This window comes from Rhinatrema bivittatum, chromosome 15 (genome assembly GCF_901001135.1).
Source record: "Rhinatrema bivittatum chromosome 15, aRhiBiv1.1, whole genome shotgun sequence".
In the NCBI taxonomy this organism is placed as follows: domain Eukaryota; kingdom Metazoa; phylum Chordata; class Amphibia; order Gymnophiona; family Rhinatrematidae; genus Rhinatrema; species Rhinatrema bivittatum.
In genome coordinates, this window is record NC_042629.1 from 37,359,982 (window position 1) to 37,376,794 (window position 16,813).

The 16,813-nt window shown below is 44.3% G+C and overlaps 1 protein-coding gene across 2 annotated transcripts in view; it reads right to left on the minus strand.

Moving 5' to 3' along the window:
• The window catches only part of NAA50 (N(alpha)-acetyltransferase 50, NatE catalytic subunit), a 53,668-nt gene that overhangs the window by 25,329 nt on the left and 11,526 nt on the right, over positions 1-16,813 (minus strand). Inside the window, exons 2-3 of one of the 2 annotated variants that reach the window (XM_029579347.1) lie at positions 7,574-7,707; positions 5,349-5,468 (exon numbers count right to left, since the gene is read on the minus strand). In XM_029579347.1, the coding sequence (XP_029435207.1) occupies positions 5,349-5,468; positions 7,574-7,707 (254 nt within the window). Of the gene's footprint in view, positions 1-5,348; positions 5,469-7,573; positions 7,711-16,813 lie in introns of both variants that reach the window. The other variant, XM_029579345.1, reaches the window with a different exon arrangement.

Sequence of the window (16,813 nt, forward strand, 5' to 3'; positions counted from 1 at the left end):
GAACCGAAGGAAAGACCCTTGGAGAGACCCTTCTGAAGGAACGATAGAAACAGACAGCGAACGGGCCGAGACACTCGATTCCGCGTAGGTATTCTAAAAAATTTTCCAAACACGGACATAAGCTAGGGAGGTAGACTGCTTATGAGCCCGAAGCAGGGTGGATATTTATTTATTTATTAGTTTTTTTTATATACATATATAAACATACAGGATCCAATAAACCTGTATGTATATATTTTATATACATTCATGATACATTCATTTAGGTTTTTTATATACCGGCAGTCATGATACAATCACATCATGATACAATCACAATCACATGGATTTCACTTCCTCCTGATAGCCCTTTTTCCGTAATCTCCGCCATTCAAAAGCCATGCCGCTAGACAGAAGTGATCTGCCTGGTCAAAAAATATGGGACCCTGCCAGAGGAGGCGGGGGAGATGGCAGAGACGAAGCGGACCGACTGTCGCCAGATCTACCAGATCCGCGAACCACGGTCTGCGGGGCCACGAGGATGACTGGCCCCCAGTGGAGCTCTACTCTTCTGAGAATCTTTCCCACTAGAGGCCATGGCGGGAACACAGAGGAGAATGTCGTGAGGCCACGGAAGTACCAAGGCATCCATGCCTTCCGAGCAATGCTCCCTCCAGCGACTGAAGAATCTGGGGGCCTTGGCGTTGTTCAAGATTGCCATCGGGTCCAGGTGAGGAGACCCCCCACTTGCGATCAGATTCATTGCACCTTCGGACAACTCCCACTCGCCGGGATAGAGGCGTTGCCGACTGAGGAAGTCAGCCTGTACATTTTCCTTGCCCACTATATGGGAGGCCGCTAGACTATTCAGATGCCACTCCGCCCAGACAAAGTTTGCTGGCCTCCAGTGCCACCAGACGATTCCGAGTGACCCCTTGACGATTGATATAGGCTACCGTGGTGGAGCTGTCAGAGAATGCGCACCACCTTGCGGCGAAGTAGTGGCAGAAAAACCTTGAGGGCCAGGCGCACCGCCAGAGCTTCCAGGCGATTGATGTGCCAGCGTGCCTGAATTGGGGACTAGCAGCCCTGCGTCATCTGGAATTGATAAGACCGCTCCCCAACCGGAGAGACTGGCATCCATCGTGACTATGACCCACTGCGGAGTTAGCAGGGGCATTCCCTTCAAGAGATGTGCCGGTGACAGCCATCATTGTAAGTCTGCGATGGTAGAGTCAGAGAGTGGTAAAATCATCTGGAACTGTTCAGACACCGGCTTCCAGCAGGACAACACCGCTTTCTGTAATGGACACATATGCACAAAAGCACAGGGGACCATGGTCCCCAGAACTTGTAGATAATCCCATGCTGTGGGCGAGCAAGAAGGTTGTCCACTTGGTCGATGAGCTTGAGCACCCGAGCGTCCGGGAGAAACACTCGTCCGACTCGAGTGTTGAAGCAAGCTCCCAGGAATTCCAAGACCTGGGAGGGCTGAAGATTGCTCTTGGGGAAGTTGATGATCCAGCAGAGTGAGGTGAGGAGAGCAAGAACCCTGTCGACTGCCAGATGGCAGAGACGCGATGACTTGGCCTGCACGAGCCAATCGTCCAGATAAGGGTGAACTAGGATTCCTTCTCGTCGGAGGGCGGCCGCCATGACCACCATGACCTTGGTAAACGTGCGAGGAGCAGTGGCGAGGCCGAAGGGCAGAGCTCGGAACTGAAAGTGCTGGTCCAGGATGTTGAAACGGAGGTACCGCTGATACTCGTGGCGAATCGGGATGTGGAGTTAAGCCTCTGTCAGGTCGAGGGAAGCCAGATATTCGCCTGGACGCACCACCGCTATCACCGCCCTTAGGGTCTCCATTCGAAAATGGGGTATCCAGAGGGCACGGTTGACCCTCTTGAGGTCCAGGATTGGACGAAAGGAATTGTCCTTTTTTGGAATGATGAAGTAAATGGAATACTGGCCGGCACCTTGCTCCTCCACTGGTACTGGCACAATTGCTCCCAGGAGCTGAAGCCTGTCAAGGGTCTGACAAACAGCGGGTCGCTTCAGCTGGCCGCAAGGTGACAAGAGGTAGAGATCCGGCCGGTCCCTGGCAAATTCTAACACATAGCCGTGTTCTATCACCTCGAGGACCCACTGATCCGACGTAATTTTGGCCCATTCCTTGCAAAACAGAGAGATGTCCACCTAAGTTTTGCACAAAGGAATGGACCGGACGGATCTCATTTGGTAACGGGCTTGGAGGCCTAATGTTGATTACCCTCTCGGAAAGCCCGGCAGCCTCGAAAGGAATGAGACCTGGAAGGGGTCCCTCTGGAGAAAGAACCTCGTACCCTATTGTTGTACCGGCGTTGTCCCCGGAAGCGGATAAGTGTCGGGGAAAAACAAAAGACTGTTTGGGATGGTCCTCTGGTAGCTTATGGACCTTGTTCTCACTCAAGGATTTAATAAGCTGTTCTAGATCCTTTCCAAAAAGCAACTTACCCTTAAAGGCAGTGTGCCCAGCACAGCCTTAGAAGAAGAGTCCGTGGCCCAATTACGCAGCCAAAGAGGCGTCTGGCTGACACCGCGGAAACCATTGCCTTGGCCTGGACACGAAGCAAGTCATAAAGGGCATCCACGCCATAAGCAATGGCTCCTTCCAGACGCTCCGCCTGCTCAGCCTCCGCCGCCAGAAGGTCCTGGGTGCTGAGTAATTGTTGGACCCACCTAAGACTTGCCCGCTGCATAAGACTGCTGCAGATCGTCGCCCGGACTCCCAAGGCTAAGACTTCAAAGATCCGCTTAAGGAAGAATTCAAGCTTGTGGTCTTGAACATCCTTCAGAGCTGTGGCGCCCACCACCGGGATCGTGGTATGCTTGGTGACCGCAGATACGGAAGAATCCACCTTGGAGTCTTCAGCATGTCCAGGCAATCTTCAGGGAGCGGAAAGAGCTTGTTCATAGCCCTGCCGACCCGGAGGCCCGTCTCAGGTGCTTCCCATTCCCGTAAAAGAAGTAACTTATGCAAGGGATGAAAGGAAATGTACGTGGAAGAGCCCGAAGTCCCGCCAGGACTGGGTCCGCGTTGGCTGGCATCGCGGCAGTCACCGTATCCTCGGGGGGGGGGGGCGCATCAATACCCAATTCCTGCAGGATGAAGGGAATGAGCAGCTCGAGCTCTTCCCGCTGAAAAAGACGGAGCACCCGGGGATCATCCCCGGAGTAACGGAAAAATCCTCATTCAGATCCTTGGGGGGGGCCCGCTGGGGGCTGTGGAGGGTCCGGGGGAAGCCGAACGCGGACTGTCCCCGGTACCTCGGGGATCCCCGTGGGAGAGTCCTCATCCTCCTGTAGGCTGGCTAGGTAGGATTTGTGCAGTAAAAGCACAATTTCTGAAGAAAATCGGGGCCGTAATGTTTTTCCCGAAGGGGGGGGGGGCCCAGACCATCCCCATGAGAACGTACCGGGCTGAAATCGGGGGGGTAGAAGTTGAGAATCAACGCTATCTTCTGCCTGGAGCTCTGAACTGGCATCACTACTGATATCCAAGATGGCCACCATTCCCGCGGTTTGCCGGGTCAGGAACGGCCTGGTCATGCGTCGGGGAGCATGTTCCCGAGCTCAATTTTTCGACGCTGCCGAGGAGGGGTTCTCCCCACCCGGCAAGCAGCCGGAGCATAAATTATCACAGGAGAGCCAGGTAGCCGGCTCTCCACAGGCCAGGCAGACATTAGAATGCGGCATAGAGGCAGTGAAGCTGGAGCCGCGAGTAAACAAAGATCAGCTAAGAAATCCCCCGGGTAGGAGTGCAGGCGAACGAACCCTGTACTCTCCCGCTCCTGAGGCATAGCCCTTAGAATAGGCTCCTGCCTGCAGATGTTAATACTGAGCACCAGTTAAAAATACTTTTTTTTTTTTTTGTATTCAGGGGAATGACACCTCCCTGACAAATGCCTGAGGAATAAACATCCCAGGTAAGCCAGGAGCCGAAGGGGGAGTGATTGGCACCACCAGTATCGCCCCTCAGAATTAAGGACACCAGGAAGGGAGCCTAGGCTAACCAAGTCAAGGGGCAAGCCCCCCTAGGCTCCCCAAGAGCGAGGGTGACAGCAGTGTCACCCTAACACAGACAAAATCAAAGGTGAGACAAGTCTTTTTTTTTTTTTAACAGATAATTTAGAGAAGTACTTGCTTGAGCTTGCCCTATGAAAGATAAAGGGATATCCAACAGGAAAAGGGCAAGCTAACAGGGAACCGCAGGGTGAGCTGTCTGACATCTGCTGGAGACAGACAAATACTGAAGGGCTGCAGGGCAGGCTCTGTCCTGATATGGGATACCCTTTCAGTTTTGGTCTGTCTCCATCTGCTGGACAGGAGGCTCAACCCATGATCTGGACTGATCCAGGTACATACAGGGAACTAGCTCTTCCACTGTCTGTCTTTTTTTTTTAAATTTACCTGATAATCAGCCTTTAGGGGAGAGGACATATACCAGCACAGCTGCGCTTGGCTTCCTCCAGCTAAGTCCACACCAGCCTACAACTAGCTACTGGACCAAGGCACTCATTTGAGGGATCACAGAAATCACCTCAGGAGGGACCATTAGGTATCACCGCAGGAGAATGGGGCAATCCAAATCTCCAATTAATTCTCCTCTAAATCTGAAGCAATCCCCAGTAGGGAAATGCACATCCATCATCTGCTGGAGATGGAGAATATTGGCAGGCTGATGTCAGTGCAGGAATATATATATATATATTGTGACATGTTTACTCTGTCTTCATCTGCTGGTTCTGGATTCATCTGTCTGGAAGCTAAGAAAGCTTCCACTGTATGGCAACTGGACTGTGCTTCTGTGGGATCTCCAACCTCTGCTAACCCAGGGAACAGAAGGCCTTAGCTAGGAATTGAACCTAGGAACTCTGCATTGGGTCAACAGCTATAATTTTATGTATGTATCTGGGCCCTCATGGTTTCCAGTAGGTCATTAAAGTGCTTAAAATGTTTGACAATGGCTAACAAAATATTCTGACCTAAATACGTCCAAAGATACATAATTACAATGTGCATGCCATTATTGTTTTTATAATCTAATGAGTCAGATTTGCTCAAGGTCATAACATTAGTAGGGGCTTACAATTTCTGTTTCCAGTAATCAGATCTACGATCCAACCATTAAGCCACAATTCCAGCTTGAGTAAATCAAACTGTAGAGTTCTCTCTTCCCCACCTTCAAATAAGAAAAGCTTTTTTTTTTTTTTTTACAAAAGGATAAAGTTTCAGACCAAAAAAAAAATTCCAAAAACTTTAGATATGCAATACATTAACATGTTAGCAAAAGAAGATGGCAGTAGAAGAGAAGAAGCAGAACCCCTCACCTATTCCAAGCCTGCGGTACGGCGCCAGGCATCCCAATGTCATGATGTAGAGTCTCTTTTGATTCTGGGAGTGATCAACCCTACAGCACACTGCACCCACTGCAATGTCATTGAAATAGGCTTGGGGGGTGGGGGGGGAGAGAAATAAGACAGGCAAAGTAAGCTCTAAATCTCTGCAGTTTATTAACAAAAGATGGACATTTTAAACACTTTGGAGAATCAAGTGAGTACTGAAACTTGAACAGCTCATTTATTGCCAGTATTTACTTTGGAATATTAGCAGTAAGTTCACAGCTTGCAGAATGTAGCTAAAAAAAAAAATAAAACAAGTACTTCTTAACAGAGGACAGAGCAGATAGTATCTAAGGCACTAATTCAGTTTATATGCTGTGCTGTAAAGATGCTGTAAGTGCACACTACCAATAACAGATGTATGGGAAAGATGCTAAATTACAAACAAGATGTCAAGTTTTTTTTTTTTTCTTCTAATGATGACACTTGAGGAACGCACATTACCAGTCTCCGAGATGTAAAATCTGGCTGTCAATTATATCGCCTGATCTAGCGGTTTCCAAAGGGGAGAAGAAATGCTGCTGTTTTTTGTGCCACTACAGTCTGGCAAACTGAAGCACAAGGAAATAAAAATGAATTGCCAAAGCTCCAGAATCAGGAAAGCAAGGCTTTAGGTCTAGTGATTTTCCTGTGCCTATGAAAAAGCTCTGTAACTTGACATTTTCAATTTATTCATGAAGGCAGCCATGCACGCTTACCCTCCTTACTGCCCTTTGCTTACTAGGCATAAAATTCTTTTTTTTTTTTTTTTTTTTAGTATACACCCACTAAAATACTAACTATTACTAATTTATCTACAGTTAGAAAGTTGTAGTATTCACAAGAATGAAAAGTAAAGTAAAATACTGTCATGAATGCCAGAGGATGTGGTTAAGGCAGTTAGTGTAGCTGGGTTTAAAAAAGGTTTGGATAAGTTCCTGGAGGAGTAGTCCACAAATTGATATCAAGCTGACTTAGGCAATAGCAATTACTTATCACTAGCTTACTAGCATTAATAGCCTGGAATTTAATTGTTTGGGTACTTGTAGCCTGGAATTGGCCACTGTTGGAAAGAGGATGCTGGGCTTGATGGACCCTTGATCTGACCCGGTATGGCAACTTTCTTAATGTGACACTGTGCCATTGACTATTACTAAATATTGTATTCTCCATGTCCTGCATCTATACACCCAAGAGCAGGTCTACCACATTAAATAAACTGATATGAAGGCAACTGCCTTTTTACTGGTATTTTTCCCCACAGAAAACAATACAAAGGTGGTTTAACATAATAATTATATATGTCTTCCTAAAATTCTGCAATTTGTTTAAGATACAGGCTTAGGCCTATAAAAACAACCTTGATTAATATACTTAACATTCACAGAGAAACCTTAGTTCTGCAAAATCCTTAAGATAAAACAACTGCACCTCTGGAGGATATTCAGCCAAAATGGCAATTTTTTCTTCTAGCTGCTAAAAAGATATTAGCATCTACTTATTATGGCAGGAATAGCCAACTGCATAAACAGGTCAAATTTTCAGGATATCCATAATGAAAATGCATGAGATAAATCTGCATACAATGCAAGCAGTGCATGAAAATCTCGCTTGCATATTCTTTGTAGATATCCTGACAACCTGGCATATTTGTGGCTCTTGAGGACCAGAGTTGGCTACCTCTGCAATATGGTGGTTGTCACATGGAGGATTTCTATCCTTAATATTTTTGCTCACTTGGGTGTTGGTCAGAAATCCTAAATGGGCTAGCCCTTGAATCCAGTGCTAATGCCATAGCTCTTGAGCATTTCCAATTATATGTAACATTTATTTTATTATTTTATTTTTTATATACCGACATTCGATCTGAGATATCACATCGGTTTACATTCAGGTACTGAGGCAATGGAGGGTAAAGTGACTTGCCCAAGGTCACAAGGAGCGACAGCGGAACTCGAACCCTGGTCTCCTGGTTTGTAGCCCACTGCTCTAACCACTAGGCTATTCCTCCTCCCAAACATGCTCAATTGATAAATTCATGCAGATTTTTTGATGTCTATAGAGTATTACTATAATGAATGATGAAACTCAGTGGGATAAAATGCTGCACTTTTCCTAGCAAGATGCATGTAATACAAGTCTGTACAAAAAATAATTCAAGACTAAAAAGGTACCAAGTTTTGCTAGCTCCCCAACTTCCAACACGTCCTTGTAGAACTTGTCATTGTAGCTGACTGGAAAGATGACTTGGTTTAACCTCTTCAGCTGTTTTATGTTGTGAGGTGTCACGTCTCCCAGCTCAATCCGGCTACTGGAACAAAGCAAAATGTGCTTAATACCCTTATAGCTCAAGATAAAAGTCATTTCAGTCATTGCTTGAAATTTTGCTTAAATAGTTCTGAATCCAGTCTGATCCAGGATCTGAAAACAACTCCCATAATGTTTTGGCATGAGTTATGTTCTGTGGCCCCAAGTTGAGAATTGTTATTGTTACTGTCACAGTTTAGCTACATGGTGTAAAAAGGATTGGGGGTGGAGGGTGTTTTCAGAAGAGCCAGGGATGTTAAAGAAAAAACCTCCAAGATTACCACAGTGGATTCAAATTAAGATCCTTCCTATATAGAAGTAAAGCTAATGTAAATAGTGTTCTCTGTAGACAGGAGGATGAATTAGCCATGCATGGTATGTGGTGTGACAGACAGCACTGAACAGATCCTTCTCTCTAAACTCAGAGTTTTTGCTCTGAGCATGTGTGGGAATTCCCACATGGGCATTGCCTTGTGAGCCCCCCTCAGTCAAAATCAGAGTTAAATCTAGCTAAGTAGTTGACACTCCAGGGAAGCAGATGAGCATTAAGCATGGATAATTCATCCTGCTGTCTACAGAGAACACAGTTTACAGTAAGAAAATTTCTCTCCATCAACAAGTAGGACTGAAATAGCCATGACATGTGGGGAGTTCCAAGCTGAGGATTGCAGTGGAGCATTTACTGAATAAGCAACTCGGACCTCACTATGGAGAGTAGACTACTGAGTGAACAGGCTATGCAAAAAGCTGCTCATCCAAAATTTACTCACTCTGAAAAATTGTCCAGACAATAATAGAACATGAAATTGTGCACAAATTTGCAAATGTCTTTAGCCATAGCTCTCACTTGATGAGCCTTGATTGTTTATGCCTTAGCAGGCATCCAGATTAAACTATGTGCAATACACAGTCTGCTAGCCAATTGGACAATGCTTGTTTGTAAATGGTATGCCCAGATGGTTAGGATCATAAGAGAAATAAGAACTGTGAGGCTTTTACACCTTCATGTGGTCTTGGAAAGAATCCTACGTACCATCAGATGGAATCAAAGACCAAGAAAATGCGGCAGGAAAGAAAGTCCTAAATGTATTGGGTGCCACATTATTTATTTATTTATTTATTTAGGTGTTTTTATATACCGGGATACGTTGGGAACATCATCTCGGTTCACAAATAACTAAAACTGCAACAGGCTTTACAGAGAACAAATTAAACAGTGGAAGTAAATAATGTAAACCATGAACGACATTTGAACAGTTAACACGATATGCTATATAGTTAACAGATTATAATGGGAAAGATAATTTAATGTAAGCATGATTATATAGAATAGATGGCAGGGAGGAATTATACAGGGGTTGGGTTGAGGCGGTTAGGTTATGTCTGATTAAGAAAAATTTTCAAGCTCACCTTGCTATGTTAGAGCCTGTGAACTCCAGAAGGAAGTTTTTCTACATTGCAAGAATTAAGAAGAGTATTAGCAATACATTTGAGAGAATGAGCTCATTCCCAAATTACTCTGCCTTATGAATGAGGTTCATTCCTGTCAAAGTATATGCAGATCTCATTTGGAAACATTAGCCCCTGAAAGAAACTATTTACTTTGTCCAGTGAGTGGGAGGAATGAGTGAGAATTTACCAGCACATGATGGGAAAGAGGCAACAGAATTTGGAAAATGGGAGAAAAAGAATCTGACCAAAAAATCAATCAACTGACGCAAGCATAAACATTTGATTCCATATAGAAAGATTTAAATGTGAACTAACCATGGCTATTCAAAAATGCATACAACCTAACTTGAATGTGGAGATCTACAAGTAGGATAAGAGATACTATTTGATGCACAGAATGTGAGAAATTTATTTTGTTTCTGTATTTCATATCTTATACCCTTGATCTTTAATTAATATGTATTTGAACAATTTAAATGATAGATGTTAACAACTGCATATGAATACTTTCTATGTAACTTGTCATTATTTGCTGATTTATACCTATGAATGTTATTGTAAACAGTTGTGATCTTTACATGGAACGACAGTAAATAAAATGTCTAAATAAAATTAATGTAGGCAAGATGACTTGATTAATATGAAAATCCAATACAACCTTTAGCAGAAACTTTGGGTGTGTGAGGAACACTATTGTATTGTGGAAGAATTGTACATAAGGAGAGAAATGAATTAACTCCTGGAGCTTATAGACTCTTCTGGCTGATGTAATTGCCTGTCCTAAAAAATGGAACTCACTACCACCTTATTTAAGAACTCAAACTAATATAAAAACGTTCAAGAAGGATCTTAAGACTTTCCTTTTTCACAAAGTCTACATTAATGATTTAATTCAACAATCTAACTTCAATCAATACTACCAACCAGACCCATGCAAGAGAGATACTGAATTAACATCTTGCATCAGCCATTGTAGCAGCAATATGAACTTATAATTAACAACGCTAGAAGTCCATTCCAAAGATGAATAAATACCTTCCTCCTTTTCCCTTTATTTTCTTGTCCACCACCAACCTCTCCCACTGTTAATTTATGCAACTATGTTTTAATTGTATTTTCTTTGTTTGATTTCTGTAAACCATTATGATGGCTGCACCGAATAACGCTATATAAAACTGAACAAATAAATAAATAGTGACTAGGAATAAACACTTTCCGTGTGAACCAAACTAATGGTTCAAACAGTGGCTTCATCAGTTGTGCCAGAACCATGTTCAGGTCCCAAGGAACAGACAGTTTGACAACTGGAAGTTTGGCATGCCAAAAGCCTTTCATGAACTTTGATATCAATGGATGAGTGGAGATTGGTCTACCTCAATTTGAAAGCGATAGGCCTTTATGGTACTGAGACCTGAAGAGGACAGAGCAAGTACTTAAGCAGGTCTTTTGGTCTGTATGCAAATAGGTCCAAAGAAATCTGTAGACACTAATAAAACAATTTCCATTTAAATCCATAAGCTCTTCTAGTAGATGGCTTCCTGGCAGACATTATTAAATTATTCAACCTCTTTGGGTAAGGAAAAGTAGGCGATCAGCACATGTCTAGCATCCATGCTGTTATTTTGAGAAAGGGGAGTTTCAGATGTTATCGATCTGAGAGGTGCTCGACAGCTGTACTAGGTACGCAAACCAAACTTGGCTGGGCTATGCTGGAGCAATAAGGTCCTTGAGTACTTTTTGCACCATTTTGGCAATCAGTGGAATCTGTGGAAAAGCATACATTAGATCTGCACTCTAGTTGAGCAGAAAAGTGTCCCGAGTACATCTGAATTCACTGGGAAGAATGGAACAAAATGTTCCCACTTTCCTATTTTCTTCTGACCTGAAGAGGTAGATTGCCGGAAGTCCTCAGATTAAATAGTCTGTCGGTAATTGACTGCTGCAGGGACCATTCATGTAGGTGAAAATATGCTGAGGAGATCTGCTGAGTAGAAGGGGTTCCTTGCCTATGCAAGTGTGACATTTCAAGGATCAGACCATAAATGTAGAATGAAGCTGGATCTTCCATGAGGATCAATCCTTTCAACAGGCCTTGAGTGCTGAGAAACCAAAAGGAGAGAATCAACCTGTAACCATACCAAAGCCATGTACCTTGGCAGTCTCAGCCAATTCGGAGGCAACAATATGGCTAGCCTATCCAAGTCCTTCCACAAAAGTTCACTTCAGCCATGGCTTAAATCAGGGCATCGATCCCTGGATTTCTCTTCCAGTGATTTAAGACCCTGGAATCTGAGGCCTTTTCTTGCAAGTTTCCATATCTCTACAAAGAAGGCCCCATCATTCTATTATTTTCTTGATAAGCTTCTTAGCAGGGTTCCCAATCATTTATTTCAGGATTTTCTAGCACAAAGTTCAAAAGCACATCCTCAGGAGATCCAACATTTTTCAGCTGAGGAAATCAGTTATTTTCTACTGCTGAAATCTGCAGGATTTTGACCACTGCAACAGTAAACTCACCTCCTTATCCATTATTGACTTGGTTGCCCCATTGCCTGTTCACAAACTACTGCTGTGGTGCTCAGGCAGTACCTAAACTGACTTACCCTGCCCCCGCCCCTCTCCCTTTATCTGTTTCCCCTCTCCCCCCCAAATAATAGAGAGCCAAACAGGATATTGGGGAGGGGGACCAGGGGAAGAAGTCTCAAAAGGGAGACACCCATGGAGAGAGACTTGCTCCAAGTGAATAACCTCAAGCTAGTCAGCTGTACTCAGGCCCCACACAAGTGGGAAATCAGAGATCACCACCTCTGGCACAACCATGGAGCCTGGCCCAAGAATACTCTACTAAGGAAGTATTCCAGTAAAAACAAACAAAACAAAACAAAAAACCCACTGTTGCCCTAAGAGTGAGGCTAAAAAGGCAAAACCTGGAACTGAAAATTCCCAGTGCTCCAGTCCAGAGCATGCTACCTCCCATCTACTGAAGACAGAATAATGGCTTTTGCCTGTATTGCATTAACATATACTGGTGATCTTGTTACAGGAAAAAGGTGTCTCCTCCTCCATCTGTGAGTATGTGGTGTCATCCTGCCAGATCAGTCCAGATGCATGGGTAAAGGAAACAAGCTTCAGGTGATAAAATACAGTATTAATCTAATAAAAAGCTATCAACTCATGTGCTACTCTTTATTTCAATGGTTCCACGATGACATGATATTGGAGTACTTAAGTTTTAAGATGCACACTTTCTACAAAAATGGCAACAAATGGATCTCAAAGGTTGAGCTAGACATTTATTTATTTATTTATTTAACATTTTTCTATACCGACCTTCATGGTTAAATACCATATCAGGACGGTTTACATCGAACAGGGATAAAAATAATTAGGTAAAGGAAGAGACAAAGTTACATTAAACGAGGACCGTGAACTTGGAAGCTTAGGTAGCTGGAAGAAAAGAGATAAAGTTAAGTAAAGAAAAGAGAAATAACAAATTCCGGACTAGAGATAGTTCAGAATAGAATTAGTCCACATGTTAGAGTTGGTATCCATGCTGTCCAGGAATCAGATGAGGGGAGGTATAATTGTTCGTGAGTAGATAAAGTCTAATGTGTATCCCAGGGTTCTGGGAAGGCTAGGCGGAACAACCACGTTTTGAGTTTTTTTTTAAAAGTTAGCAGGCAAGGTTCCAACCTGAGTTCAGCAGGGAGGTTGTTCCAGATAGCTGGGGCTGCTGTTGAAAATGCTCGGTCCCTGGATGCAATGAGTCGCGTGGCTTTGGTTGGAGGGGCTTGTAGTGTTCCTTTGGATATTTCTCTCATTGGCCTATTAGAAGTATGGAGTTTTAATGGAATTTCAAGGTCGAGATAAAGGAGATCGTAGATGGATTTATGTATTAATGATAAAGATTTGTGAAGGACTCTGTGGTTGATTGGTAACCAGTGTAGATTTCGGAGGATGGGTGTAATATGATCACTCCGCTTGGTGCTTGTTAGGATTCTGGCAGCAGCATTTTGTATCATCTGAAGTGGCTTAATGGTTGAGCTGGGTAGACCTGTGAGGAGAGCGCTGCAGACATATTTCTCTTTCCCTTCTTATAGTATTGTACACCCTCTGATAGTATTTTAACCCATCCCTCTAACTGAGGGAGCTAAATGCCTCAGAATATATTTTTGTTGTAGCACTCCATTGCCCATGGGACACCAGTGACATCTTGTGGCCAAATGTTTACACAATATTAAGTGAATTTAATTTTTAAAATCTAAATGCCCTCAGTAAATATGAGACCATATGTATAATATAAGACTAGAAAGGACTGCAGTGCAGGGACAAGATGCTAAAATTTCAGCCTTAATTGCAAAAAAACAAGTTTTTCATCTCTAATATACAGACCATCTCTCCTCTCTCAATGAGCACCTTCTGAAAATAAATTTCAAAATCTTTTCAACCATCTGGAGTATGCTCCGGGAATTTTCCCCTCCGAGACAACCAAGGTCCTCACCCTGAACACCTCCATCATTAGGGTCATAGGTTAGTGTTCTTTCACCTCTCAGTTCCAAGGAAACGTTTATAGAGATTCCCTCAGACCCTCTATCTTAACTACCGGAGCATTCTTTACCCCCAAAAGACCTTTCATACTCCAAATTCTTGACAAGCTGGGTAAGGTGTTAGGAGTCAAAATCCATAAGGCCAAGGTCCTCCAAATCAACATTTTATGACTTGAGCCTGGGCATTGTGTCTTTTTTTTTTTTGTAGCGCTGAAAAGTGCTGAAGGACTGCTGAAGTAGCAAGAGAACTGTAAAGTTTAAGAAGAAAAACTAAAATATCAAACAGATTAGAAAAGAAGAGCATATCTGTGCAGAAGCTTAGACAAAAAAGACTGAGGAAATCACATGGCAACTCCCACGCATGTTCAGTAGAGAAAAAGCTCTGAGCTAGGAGAGAAGAATCTGTTTTGTGCTGTCAGATGACATCACCCACATGTCCTGTCTTATTCAGCCCTGCTTGTTAATTGAGAACAATCTGTAAGGGAATCACAGAATGCCTCATATTATAAATAGGGTAGCCCTCTGTTTCTACACTCCCAGGAGTAATATACCAAAACCTGAAACAGATAACATGGTAATTCTGGACTCTAGTTTTACTTAAAGCTACTGCTATTCTAAATTTAGTTCAGCAGCATCTTCAACTTTAACATTTTACAAAAGGGATCAGGCTACAATCAATCAGTCAACACTGGTGAATTCTAGAAACCATGACAGTTATGAAAAAGGTTTGGGGTTTTTTTTTAACACTAGAAACTCTCCCCCTGTTTTGGCAAGTTACAGTTGAAAATGGAATTAAATATTTTATTGCCACCAAATAAACTTGAGTACAGTCCCAGTGTGTTAATGATTTGCGAACTCTACATAAATGCCATAAATATGAATCAGGCGAAAAACTTTCTGGAAGCAGTGTTCACAGCTTCTCTCACTCTAAGCAGCTAGTCTCAGCCACTCAGCACAATGGTGACACCTAACTAACAGATCGATACTGTAACGTGCGGTTGAAGATTTCCCGTCTAACGTGCTGTGAGCGCACAATTCGGATGCATAAGGCGATCCAGCGATACAGTCTCCAGTTTCACGCGTCCTTAGCGCTTCTTAAAACAGACGCATAACCCTTTCTGCACCCAGCATGTATATGATATGTAAATGAACGAATTAGCTGTATAATGAAGGAATTAGCTATTCCCCTCCGATACTGTGACGCACGCTCAGATTATCTCCTTTGTAACCCGCTATTTTGCCGCGTCCTTAACCTGTTAGTTTACCGCTACCCTCTACTTGGTGTTAGTGTGGTGTTCGAAAATTAAAACGGGGGTAAAACCAAAGGGAGTAAAGTGTAAAAAACCATGGACGACCTCCATATTAACATTGCAGCGTAAGTTGTTTATATATATGTATAAATACCTGTCACTTTCCGAATCCCCCAGGCGTGCGGTCGAGGCGGTGGCGGCCGTGGGAGCCGGCGGGCGGGTGGGCGCGCGTTGGATCCAGGCGGCCGTGGGAGCCGGCGGGCGGGTGGGCGCGCGTTGGATCCAGGCCGCGGCCGGGTGGGCGTGCATTCATCCAGGCAGAGGGAGCCGGCAGCGAAAGCGGCCTCCGGAGGCCGCTTTCGCCGCCGGTTCCCTCTGCCTGGATGAATGCACGGCCCCCGCCGGCAGTGAATGAATGCCCATGCGATTTTGGCGCTCAAGGCGTGACGTCACGCCATGTGACTGCCTTGAGCGCCGAAATCGCACGGGCATTCCTTCACTGCCGACGGGGGCCGTGCATTCATCCAGGCCGCTTTCGCCGCCGGCTCCCTCTGCCTGGATGAATGCACGCCCACCTGGCCGCGGCCTGGATCGAACACGCACCCACCCGCCCGCCGGCTCCCACCTCCGCCTGGATCCAACGCGCGCCCACCCGCCCGCTCCCACCACCGCCTCGATGACCGCACGCCTGGGGGATTCGGAAAGTGACAGGTGTATATATATATATATATATATATATATATATATATATATATATATATATATATATATATATATATATATATATATATATATATATAAACAACTTACGCTGCAATGTTAATATGGAGGTCGTCCATGGTTTTTTACACTTTACTCCCTTTGGTTTTACCCCCATTTTTTTACACTTTATTCCCGTTTTAATTTTCGCCCTGCTTCGGGAGGGGGGGGGAACCATCCACTTCCTGGTGCCTGTCATTTCAAATGTCATTTGAAATGACAGGCACCAGCGCACCCAGGATACTGTATAGGCGCTGTATTAGCGCCTTATACAGTAAAATGGGTTGCGCGGGCCTAACGCTTCGCAGCCGCGGCATGCATTTGCATGCAATTTGAAGAGAGTATCGAGCGGTATGTGAAGAGAACTGTGCGTGCGGGGAACGAGGGTGCGCCCGGCACTGCCGCACTGTTTCTACCGCGGCCTTAGAGTATCGATCTGTGTGACTCCAGATACACACGACAGGCACCAGGAAGTGGATGGTTCCCCCCACCTCCCGAAGCAAGGCGCAGGGCGAAAATTAAAACAGGAATAAAGTGTAAAAAATGGGAGTAAAACCAAAGGGAGTAAAGTGTAAAAAACCATGGACGACCTCCATATTAACATTGCAGCGTAAGTTGTTTATATATATGTATAAATACCTGTCACTTTCCTGTCACTTTCCGAATCCCCCAGGCGTGTGGTCATCGAGGCGGCGGCGGTGGGAGCCGGCGGCATGTGGGTGTGCATTCATCCAGGCAGAGGGAGCCGGCGGCGAAAGCGGCCTCCAGAGGCCTCCAACGCGCGCCCACCCGCCCGCCGGCTCCCACCGCCACCGCCTCGATGACCGCACGCCTGGGGGATTCGGAAAGTGACAGGTATTTATACATATATATATATATATATATATATATATATATATATATATATATATATATATATATAAAAACAACTTACGCTGCAATGTTAATATGGAGGTCGTCCATGGTTTTTTTTACACTTTACTCCCTTTGGTTTTACCCCCATTTTTTACACTTTATTCCCGTTTTAATTTTCGAACACCACACTAACACCAAGTAGAGGGTAGTGGTAAACTAACAGGTTAAGGACGCGGCAAAATAG